Source organism: Notechis scutatus, chromosome Z (genome assembly GCF_049901735.1).
Source record: "Notechis scutatus isolate UNSWTSFEM ecotype Mainland chromosome Z, rNotScu1.2, whole genome shotgun sequence".
In the NCBI taxonomy this organism is placed as follows: Eukaryota; Metazoa; Chordata; class Lepidosauria; order Squamata; family Elapidae; genus Notechis; species Notechis scutatus.
The window spans coordinates 66509974-66522009 of record NC_142025.1 but is presented as its reverse complement, the minus strand read 5'-3'; the positions used below and the strand labels follow the sequence as shown (position 1 = coordinate 66522009).

Sequence of the window (12036 nt, the reverse complement as noted above, 5' to 3'; positions counted from 1 at the left end):
GAATAATTATATATCAATACCAATAAAATGCTGGGTACTCTTTTACTATTAGGATGGATATGCAGGATCTAAGGAAGCAGCAGAACAGAAACAAAAATAAAACCAATATTCCTGGAACTTGTGCCATACCTGTTCTCCAACAAAGTCATGCACACAACCTCTCGCACACCAGGATTGTTGGCTTTTTCAACAGAGCAGTTTTGCAGATTCCAAGTGGCCAGTCTCAGCACAGGTTGCCCATCCCGCATCCCACCAAACATTTCCACTGTGGGTCGTGTAGAGATCATCTGTGTTGGCCCTCCAGGAGGAAAATCCAAATCCTCACTCTGGAGGCTCAGGGATGTGGGGCTTGGGTGAGGCTTGACAATGAAATTAAGGCCACCATTAGTATTTGTGGAAGGGGGTCTTGACTGTTTTGCAAAGATCTGATATCGGATTTTGTCCAAGAATGAAGAGTTGATATAGTCCATCTTGACCAAGTCCTCAATACTTTTGAAGGGCCCATGCTCTCTGCGGTATTCTACAATGCTGTTAGCAATCTTTTCTGTGATACCATGGATGCTCATGAGCTGAGCTGGTTTAGCTGTGTTAATGTTGATTTTAGTAGCTGAAACGTGATCCAGATTCTGGTCTTTTCTTAAAGAGTTGGGTGAATGTTGTGCAGAATTTCCTTTGCTGCTCACACAGATCTCAAATTTCACCTGCTCCAGCTTGGCAGCTCCAACTCCACTCACCAAGGCTAAGTCTTCAACTTTCTTGAAGCCATCTATATACTCACGATATTCCACAATGTTTTGGGCTACCATCCTGGTGATCCCTGGAAGAGTCATGAGCTCCTCTTCTGTGGCTGTGTTAATATTCAACCTCTCCTGGTTCACAAGGATATTGCTGAAATTGCATGCTGCACTGAATTTACGGCTATGGCAAAGATCTGAAGGGTCTCTGGGTATGGAGCGGTGGCAGCCAAGATTACCACCCATCGTTTCTTCTTTTATCTTGCAATAATCAAAGTGGCTTGTTTTCCAGCTCAAACAGGACAAGCGACTTCCAGGGAGAGACGGCTTGGCCTTCAGGTTGAAATGACCGTTCTGCAGAGAAGTTCTGAAGAAAGAGGACAAACGGCAAAGCGCCTTTCAGAAAACCCTGGCAACATTACGGGAGGGTGAGACAATAAACACTGTTTAAAAACAGAGTTGCGAGGCTGGAGTAATCGCTGGCTTCCGAAGGTACTTCAGCAGCCAAATGATAGGGAAAGTTAAAAAAAACACGCTAAATACACGCATGCAGCCACACTCGCACCAGAAACAAAAGCCGCCCGAGTCAAGAAGCCAGCCTCCTTTTTTTCCCTTCTCCCCTTGAGTCTTTCTCGTCCCCCTTGTTTCGGTCGGGCTGGCGAAGCGTCCAACATCTGAAGGAACCGCAGCTTCCAGTCGACCAAGTCTCTCCAGAACCTCAGCAGCGCTGCGGTCCCAAGCAAAAGCTCTTCCTACAGTAGCACCTCACCGGGGAGCATCCTAGCTCCGGGAAGCAACGCAGACCCTTTTCTAGTAACTCATGGCCGCCCCCGCCCTCCGTGGAGCTTTTCCTTTCCGATCTCCGTCAGTGGATTTCTCAATCCCGCCGCCTTTTGCAAAGGCGGGGAAAAGAGGAAAAGACCCACGCCTCGCCCCCGCCCGCCTTGGGTTTTCGTAGTGCTCTTCCCCTGCAAGATCGGCGGTTGTTCCTGCTTTTCTCTACTCTCGCTCCGGCACTGGCCTTCTCCGCGATTATCTTTGGAGGACTCGAAGCCTCTAGGGCCAACAGCTACGACACAACTCGACTTGTTACACGCGCGAGTTGTTGAGACCCCCTCAGAGAACAGCGGAGGCGGGGCCTGCGCTCTCCCGCTGGGGTTGTCCGGGCAGTTGCAGCTGGCTAACCGGTTGCCAGTCAGCCAAAGCCGGCTGCCAAGGTTAAGAGTAGCTTTTAGGCCGAACTTTGGAGGCTCAGTTGCCCCCTTCCCACTTAATCACGCCCTTCCCGTCTTCGCATATCACACCAACCTTTGGCCTTGTGAGTCCAGGCTGCATCTGACTGACTGCACCCCAAGAATACTTCATCCCTCTGGTCTCTGCACACGGCGTGACTTGCACATTAAGTAGCTTTGTATGCTAAGTATGTGAGCGCTTCCGTGTGCTTGTGGGTGGAGGAGGATTCGCCTGGCAGAGCCTCGATTTGCAGAGATGATAGATAGAGCAGAGGGACTTCGACAGGTCAGACACAGATAGAAACAGGAAGTTATCACGTGCTTTTTCAGCTGATGTGTCCAAGAGCTTTTGGCATTTGGCACGTTACTGAAGCTTCTTGGACTTGAAGAGTTCTCCAGTGGTTAATCAGTTAATGCTGGTAATTCCAAAAAGTGCAACTGGTTAAAAAAAAAAGTCTAGAAATATATCTCCTGGGCTAAACAAATAGCTCGTCATTACTCAGTAATAGACTGCTGATACTGCAGAAAATTCCTGGGTTCTTCCAGAGAAGATTTTAGAGATTTGTCAAAGAAAGGGGAGTGTGTGTGTGGAGGGGAAGCGGGCAGATGTTTTCACCAGTGGTAGTATTCAATTTTCCCCCTACCTGTTCTGTGGGCGTGGCTTAGTGGGGAGGGTCATGTGACTGAGTGGGCATGTTCAACTTGATCTCACTCATGCCTGCTGTCACATGACCCCCACCAAGCCACGCCCACAGAACCCAGTAGGAAAAAAAAATTCTACCTATCTACTTATTTTCTGCCCAAGCAGGCCTGATCTATTCTGTCAAGGGCTTGGCCTAATCCTGCATACCGCCCGCTCTCCCTTCAACAGTCACATTCCTCACCCCATGTCCCCTCTTTCAGAGACCCTGGCCCTTAATCTTCTCATTTCCTCCCCCATTATTCAGAGTTTTGCAGCATTAATTCAGCACCAGAAAAATAAACAGAGATGGCTGATGCTTCATTTAACGTTTTTATAAACATATTAAGTAAATTTTACAAACCAGTTGTAGATTTCTCCAACATGGAGCAAACTCAAACATGTTGCAAGTAACTTCAACAGACACCAGCAAAACAGAGAGAGCTACCAGTTTCATTTTCCAGGTCAGCTCCCATTGGCTGGTCTGTTACCACACCTACTCACTGATTCTGTTAACTATGTCTCTGCCAGTAAATGAATACTCTGACACTCCTCCCTTCATAACATAAATGCAATTAACTTTATATTCTTTCCATGGAGTGGCATTCCACCCAATGGCTTGGTCATTATGTCGGTCATATTGTCTTCTGAAGAATAATGAAGCAAGCTAATCAATTTACACTTGATGGCTTCTTTTACATTACAATACTTAATATCCACATGCTTGCTTCTACCCTTTACTCTATCACCTGTATCCATTTTAATGCAAGCAGCGTTGTCTTCATAGACTAAGGCAGGCTCTGTTACCTTTATATTTAAATCCTGTAGCAGTTGTACCAAATTATCTCTGAACAGAGTTCAAAGCAATAAATTCTGCCTCTGCAGAAGAAATGGCTACAGTTGTTTGCTTTCTGGACTTCCAACTAATTAACGTCCCTCCAAACAATATCACAATTCCAGAATTGGACTTTCTGGTTTTTACATCATTCGCATAATCTGTAAGGCCCAGATTCTCTTCCCTTCAAACAAGAAGAATGAACTTCTGAAAGCTGGGTACTTCAAAAGGAAGTTATGTGAAAAGGAAGTTATCCAGGTACCAGTCAAAGCAGGTTCTAATATGTCTCCAGGCATACAGCATAGATAAAGGGAGTTAGAACCCCACCCCTTATTCTAATGGGGATTTAGTCAATACAAAGAAGCAACATGTTAATTCCCCCCCCTTTTTTTCTGAGGATGTAGTTGAGAAAACTTCCCAGGAAGTTTCTTTCGAAGTTGAAATTTTTTTTTTTATAAGTTTTATTAATTTTTAAAACACACAAATTATCATTATTCATTACATGTTTAAACCTTTTTTCATTGTAAATTTAACAAGTCAGATAAATTATGATTCTGTTTTAAACCATTTCCATATAACATACAAAAAACCTCTTGTTCAATTTCTCTTTACTTCTCTTTACTCTTATTCAATATTATTATTATTATTTCATCTATTTCTTTCTGACTTAGTTACCATTATTCTCATTCTATATTTCTGCAAGCTTTTACTAATTCTCCCCCCAAAAAAAACATATACACACAACACACAAAACATAAAAAAAATCTTTTTGGAAAGTAACTTGGACCTAGGTATCTCTCTCTTCATGGACTTCAATTATCTTCATGTTCATCTTACATATCATTACTTATTTTATTTACCATTCTAAGTCTTCTATATTAACTTCTCCACATATTTCACTCTTCTTAATTCTATCTTAATTAATCATCTTAGTTTGAATCATTATATTTGTATCTTTTGTCCATTTTTTATCGTCCCTTTGTCTCATTCCTTATAAAAAAGAAAAAAATAAGTTTCTCCTGAAATCATTAATCAGAGTATGATGCCTTTCTATCTCCCCACTAAATTAATCAAATTAACCTTTAAGATAACATCCAATACCCAATCCGATTTTGCTTGGTACTATCTAACTAGTACATCCAAAATAATTAAATACATAATTAGACAATAAATCCAAATATTAAAAACAAATACTATAATAAAAATTTTATAATAACATCAATACCATAATCTTATTAAACTCTTTAATTAAAACAGTATTCTAAACCTCCCCTATTATTAAATTTTAAAGCCTATCATTATTAAACATTTTAACATTTTAATCTCTTATCAACTCTTAAACCATTACAATACTACCATCTCATCTTATGTACCTTGCAAAATCTTTTTGAAAAAATTATACTTTATCCATTATCCATAAAAATTCCTTTTTTTATTTAATTTCAAAACATTGTAGCTTTTCTCCACCTTTTCCCTTTCTTTCTTCTCCCAACAAACCTTTCTACCCCCCCTTCTTCTAGCCTCTGCCTTACTGGCTTCCCTTCTCTGTCGTGTTCCTTTTCCTTTTGTTTACTGTCATCATATTGATTTTGCACCTTATTTTTCCCTTTCTTAAATGTTTTTTTAGATCTTAAGTCCTTTAGTTCTCTTCTTTTCTCTCTTCCTTCTTTCTTGATCAAATTCTGAGATTCATTAAAAATGGCTCCTTCCTTTCTTTCTTGTTCCTCTGCTGTCTTCATTTGTTGTAATGTTTGTTGATAGTTAGTAGCGCCATTTCTAAAAAAGGAAAGCTTCTTCCACACCATCTTTACCATTTTTTTTGCTTGTTCATATTCTTTTCTTAGTTCCTCAACAGAAAAAGCCATTATAAATCTTTTCTTTTCTTTTCCCCTTCTTTCTTCTTACAACAACCAGAATATTCCAAAGAAAATAAAAAAAATAAAGCAGTCCCAAAGTTATCAGTCAGTCCAAACCAAGGCAGAGTTCTCACTTTCTCCTTCTGGGGTAATATCAATCAAAGAGAAAGAAAGTCCAAATCTGTTTAAAATCTTATTGCAATATATTCTAGTCTTCAAATCCTTAAGGCATCTCCTCCAACAAAGTCTTAGCATACAAATATTTTCTTTTTAATCCTCTCTCTTCCCACTCATCGCTTAAAACCAATTTTCACCTAAAAAAAATAGGTTTCTTAATATCCAATTATTTATTCCGTAGGAAAAGAGGGTAAGCTATCCTTTCAGCACCATCAGACTGCTGCTTTTTTCCTCTTCTGGCAGGTATTATTCAGAAAGTCATACTTTTCAGGAATTTTATTAAATATGTCTTAGAGTCCTAGGAGCCAAGAAAACCTTTCTCCTTTCAAGCACTTTCTCCACTTCCTCCTGCGCATTCTTACCCGGCTGCCAGCTTCTTTGTGGCGGCCATTACGGACCGCCGCTGCACCGTCCTGGGAAAAGGGGTTCTACCGGCCGGGGAGGGTCTGCAACACCCCCAAACCCCTCTCCGGATCCCCCTACCTTCAGCTGCCCCTGCAGGGCAGCTCTAGCTCTGTACCCGTCTGGGTCGGAGCCCCAAAGCGGCTAGCGCGGCAGGGATCGCGCAGCTTCGCAAATCCTGCCGCTCATGGCGAAGCCGACAAACCGGAAGTTTTTCGAAGTTGAAATTTTTGTGGCCCCTTCTCCTCTTGCTATCTCTCCAAGAGGTGACAAGATTCCAGGCATCTGAGCTCCAGTCACCAGTTGTATATCATGTGCAAGTTGTACAGATTCAATACAAGATATTTAGGTTACATCAAAAAGGATTACTTGTACCAACTCCCCCCCTTCTTCTTTCATTAAAGAATGGCAGATACACAGATCTGGCATATGCCTCTTTCTCCCATATGTCCCATCTTTGCTCAGTTCCTGTCAGTTTCTTGGAAGTATAAACACATGGTTGCAACTGTCCATGTTCATTCTTTTGGAGTAGAACTGCACCAACTTCTACATAGCTAACGTCTGCTTAGATGACAAATGGTTGTTCAGGGTCTGGGTGTTTCGGGGTTGGATCTGCGAGAATAGCTGTTTAAGTTTTTCAAATGCTGCTTGGCATTCCATCATCCAGGTAAGGGGTTGCCTTGGCTTTGGCTTCTCCCCCCCGCCTTTCATTTTTAACAAGCTTGTGATGGGGAGGGTGATATTTGCAAAAGCTGGAATGAACTGATGATAAAAGTTTGCAAAACCCAGAGAAGTTTGCAGTTGTTTGTGAGTATGGGGTGGCTCCCAATGAATGACAGTTTTTACTTTTTGTGTGTCCATCTCTATTCCCTCATGGGATATTCTATATCCCAGGTAATGAATTTTTTTTGGTGGAACTCACATTTAGAGAGTTTTGCATATAGTTTGGCATTTTTGAGTTTTGTGAGAACCACTCAGAGTAACTTTATGTGCTCTTCTTTTGTTTCAGTGTAGATTAAAATGTCATCGAGATAAACTAGAACCCCTTTGTACAAAAAAATCATGGAAAACCTCATTAATTAGTTGCATAAATACGGAAGGTGCTGCTTGTAGTCCAAAAGGGAGCAATTTAAATTGGTAGCATCCCAGTGGGGTGTTAAACGCAGTCTTCCACTCATTCCCCTCCCTTATTCTGATGCGGTAGTATGCCTCTCGTAGTTAACCACAAGTGGCCCTTTGCTTCTAGTACTGATTTAAGGGCATGGGGGGTGTAAATATATAATTGTTGTCCAAAGGTTAACTTACTAGCTTCCTGTGTTAAAATGGCCGTCCCGGCCACCACCTTAAGACAAGCAGGCCATCCCTTGGCGACATTATCAAGTTGTTTAGAAAGATATGCCACAGGGCGGTGCCATGTCCCCATGGTTTGGGTAAGGACACCCACCGCCACATTTTGTTTGGTATCTACAAATTAGATGGGTGAATGGTCACTGTGGCTAAATTGATGACCCTTAAATCCTGAACTGGCCTGAAGTGGCCTTCCCCCTTTGGGATGGGTAATATTGGGGTGTTCCATTGTGACTCGGTAGGTACCAAAATATGATGTTTCAAATATAGGTCAATGATTTCCTGGATCGCCTGCATAATGTGCCTGGGGTATGCCCTTTGTCTAATTCTCACAGGCACCTTCATTGGTGCTTCCTCCACTATGATAGGAGGATGGTGGGCAGCAAAACCCGGGGGGATATCTTCAGCCCACAACTGAGCAACATTAAACTGTTTCCATTTGCCTTCATCCCCCTGTCCCATGTCCCTGGCGATCATAAGCCGCCATCCCTCTTCTAGGGGTACGGACAAGTTCACCTTTCCGTACCCCAATTTCATTGTCCCATCCTCCTCGAAAGAGATCTGTGGTCGGAGTTTACACAACAGATCTCTCCCCAATAATGGGATAGGGCAGTCAGGCATGTACACAAACTGTTGCGTTATGGCCTGTCCCTTTGCTGTGCATACAAGAGGTTCTAAAAAGGGACACTGTAATATACTTCCTGTTGCACCCTGGATATTAATAGTATGTTGGGAGGCCTGGGCTAGGGGCTGAGTTAGAACTGACCGTGTAGCTCCAGTGTCTACCAGGAAAGTTACAGGTTTGCCTCCGACATTTAGCCTGACTATAGGTTCTGGGAGGCTTTCTGAACCCAGTCGGCCTCAGTCCCATTCTTCCACCTCCGCCAGGCCTATCAGGGGGGTTCTCCCTAGGCCCCTTCTATAACCTTGCCTTCCCCGGCTTCTTCCCAGGGGTTTTCTGTGGTCTCTTGAAAAGGGCCTACCTCTACCTTCCGGTCTCTCTTCCTTATTCATTTCAGGACATTCCCCTTTCCAGTGTCCTTGCTTCTTACAGATGGTGCACTGGTTGCATCCTAACCCTGGCCTGCCGCCCCTCAGCAGACTAATTCCCCTACTCTTAGGGATCCACATCATAGCTGCCACCATTAACTCAGCTTTTCATTGCATTTTTTGGTCCTTCTTTCTTTCCTTCTCCTTATTCCTATTCACAAAGACTTTCCTTGCCACCTCCATAAGTTCACTCATGGGTTTCCTTAGGGCCCCCTCTAGTCATTGTAACTTACGTCTTATGTCTAGTGCACTCTGGGAGATAAATGCCATAGTCAGCATTCGAGCGTTTACTGGGTCTGTGGGATCAATGGGGTATACATGCAATAGGCATCAATAAGACGAGTATAAAATGCTTCTGGGCTCTCAGTGGGTTCCTGTAACACTAGGGAGGGTTTTGACATGTTGACTGTAGGCTTTCCTGCCAGGCGGATAGCTCGCACTACCAATGACTGGTAGTTTCGTAGATTTTCCTTGTCCCGGTCCTTGTAAAGATCCCATTCTGGATCCTTGGACGGGAAATGGGTTTCAACATGTTCTGTGAGATTTCTATATGGTCCAACATCGGGCTTCAGTATTTCAGTAACTGCAATTTTGATTTTCTCTCTTTCCTCTGGATTAAACAGGTTCCCCATAAGCTGCTGGATGTCTAACCAATTGGGATTGTGCACATCTACTATCATCTTCACTAAGTCAGCTATTTCCGTGGGTTTCTCACTGAATGGACCATAATGTAGCTTCCAATTCAGTAAGTCTGAGGTAGTGAAGGGTACATGTTGAAACAGTGAAAGAGTGACTGATTCAGCGGGGTTCTTGGGTTAATTGCTAATTGGTCAACTCGCCTAAGAGGAGCAACAAGGGAGGCCTGTTCTGTCTTTGCCCTAGTTCTAGCAGCTACAGGTTCAGTCTCGTGTTGAGGGCTCATGTGGGAATCTGCCCATGACCCTGCTGGGGTGGATGTCCCCGGAAGAGACCAGTCAGCTTGAGCTGATCGATCGTGGGTATCTGGTGGATCCCTAGGGCTTCTCAAAAAGGGGGATAGTCGGTCTAGTCGGGCCATAAACCCTGCTACCCCTGATGATTCTTCTCCTTCAGATGTGCTCCCTAGACCTTCTGGAGGCACATATGTGGGGGGGTGTGTGGTATTTCTTCTGGACAGCTAGGCAAGACCTGTATAGTTTTCTGTAACCTTCTAAGGGACACATTTCGTGACAGTAAGGCCTTACAGTGTTGCATTTTAAGCTTTTTAAGTCAAGGGGGAGGGTGATTCAACAGGTCGAGCCAGACATCGAAGTATGGAGCCTGATCTGGATGTCCTAGAGTGGGGTGAAATACTAACCGATGTACCTGTACTGCTATGGGGATATCTATGGTGCCTATAGAGGGCCATCCAAACCCATACGTTGGCCATTCTGCCTCACAGAACTTCCGTAGTTTGTGCCTACTCCACTTAAGGCCATAATCCTGGGATTCGTATGCTTCCTTAAAATGCTTTAGCATGGCCCCCAGTGGGGTCAGGGGCTTACTTTCTCCACCACCCATGAGCCTCCCAGGTCACCAGACAAGACAAATGGGGAAAGGGATTGGAGAGGAGGGTATGGGGTCCCTCCTTTTCTGAACACACCAGGGATTTTTACACACTCACGTCCGACCCAGGGAGCCGGATACGCACGGTCTCCGATGGGAACTGCAGACACCACTTGCTTTCTACTGGCCCACGGTGCTGGACACTCACAGTCACCAATGGGAACCGCAGTAGTCTCTCACCTCAACCATTCTTGACAATTCCGCCCACCTTACCTTAAGAGAGGGTGATCAGTCCTCTCCTCTGTCCCTGCTTACAGGGAGGGATTATTTCCCAAGTTCAATACTTGCCTGCAGGCATCTTCCTCCTCCACAGCTGGCTAGAAGATGTCCTGGTCTCCTCACCTTTCACCTGTGGTTCTTGGAGGTGTCAATCACCACCGCCAGAGAACAGCAGTCTCGGGAAGTCCCTCGGATTCAAAGGACCGATGGCGCCTGGGATGTTCCCTTCAACTCACTGAAGCACTGGCACTCGGGATGGACCTTCCAGCGGGCCTCAGGGCCCCTTGAGTCCTGCTGCGGTCGCCATTAAATGTAGCAGCAATTCTTGCTTCCAAATCAGGACACAAGACCACGAAAGGTTGGAGAGTACAGGTTTTATTTGTGCAAAGTGTTCAGAGCATTAATATGACAAATTCTGAACCCCCAGTTCTTCCTGAGACAATATTTTTATACTCTTTATGACCTCAGTTCCGACCTGGGCGTTCCTTTTACTACATTTTACCAAATAAGAATAATACTGTATACATGTCTATTAAGGAAGCATAAAAAGGAAATAACAAGTACATTTTTGATTACTCAGTTATCTTACACCATCAGTTATTTTCCATGTTCACCCTTGTTTACAGTAACGTGGTTAGTTCAAGTTCCTGAGTTCAGCAATATTGTAGGTTTACACAATTTTATGTTAAGCAAAGATACGGGAAACTGGGACCTTTGCTAAATATGACTTGTTGACCTGTGCTAAATATGAAAAGTGCTTTATATGCTCTATATGAAAAGTGCTTTATATGCTCTTTTTCAACTGCTTCACTACCATGTAGCAAGGGTTGCACTGTTATCTGGACTGTCATCGATTTATTCTCCAGGCAGGCATATTTTATCCCCTGTACCAGCCTTCCATCTGCACATAGCTTAGCTGGTATGTTTATCAAGCATATCTATCGATTACATGGGGTACCTCAACATATCATATAGTATAGAATACCTTTATTTTCATTGCATTCCACGAATACAATGAAATTTGAAAGCTATTCCAGCACGGTGCCCCAAATACCACATCACAATCACACTACAGAGTAAATAATAATAATAATAATAATAATAATAATAATAATAATAATAATAATAATAATAATAATAATAATAACCACAAATGCATTGTTTGATTCAAGACAATTACTGCCTTGGAAAAGAAACTGTTTCTCAATCTATTAGTCCTCATTTTAAGACACCTATAATGCCTCCCCGATGGTAACAGTTCAAAATATGAGTGTCCAGGATGAGAACGGTCTGTGGAGATTTTTAGTGTTCTAGAGAGGAATCTGGTTTTCACGATCTCTTCCAAAGAAGAAAGAGAGCAACTGATGATTTTTTGTGCTGTGTGCTCTGGAGCATCATATCAGACGGGGGCGGGGGGGGTGTGCAATTCACTGCCAGGTTTTGGAGAGAGTTTCTACACTTTATCGGTTCATCCCAGGGATTAAGTACAGCATACCATCCTAGCACCAATAGGACTGCAGAGCAAGCCAGTGCAGCAATACAGCAGTATCTATGCAGTATGTATCATGCCAACAAATGGACTGGGCTCCACTAATACCCTTTGCTGAGGTGGCATATAATAATGTGGTGCATAGCAGCACAGGGCACACCCCATTCAATGTTGTGTATGGGGTGGATTTTGTAGCCATTTCTCAGTGGCCTCAGGTAGCACATGACCTTACCACAACAACTGCCTGGTCTAAGAAGATAAAGGAGACATGGAAAACAGTGCATGAAGCAATACAAAACACCTTCCAAGCATATAAAACCCAGGCTGATAAAAAACGGAGTGACCACAAACCATTCCAGGTGGGGGATATGATATAACTGTCCACAAAAAATTTGAGATTAGGAATGCCATGCAAAAAACTGGACCCCAAAT

General features: G+C 43.3%; 1 protein-coding gene across 3 annotated transcripts in view; it reads right to left on the bottom strand.

Moving 5' to 3' along the window:
* The window catches only part of EEPD1 (endonuclease/exonuclease/phosphatase family domain containing 1), a 76420-nt gene extending 74119 nt beyond the window's left edge, over positions 1 to 2301 (bottom strand). For 2 of the 3 annotated variants that reach the window (XM_026674854.2, XM_026674857.2), the window contains exons 1-2: positions 2043 to 2301; positions 130 to 1101 (exon numbers count right to left, since the gene is read on the bottom strand). In XM_026674854.2, coding sequence (XP_026530639.1) covers positions 130 to 980 — 851 coding nt within the window. In that variant the 5' untranslated portion in view covers positions 981 to 1101; positions 2043 to 2301. The other variant, XM_087947677.1, reaches the window with a different exon arrangement.
* Positions 2302 to 12036: the final 9735 nt, after the last annotated feature.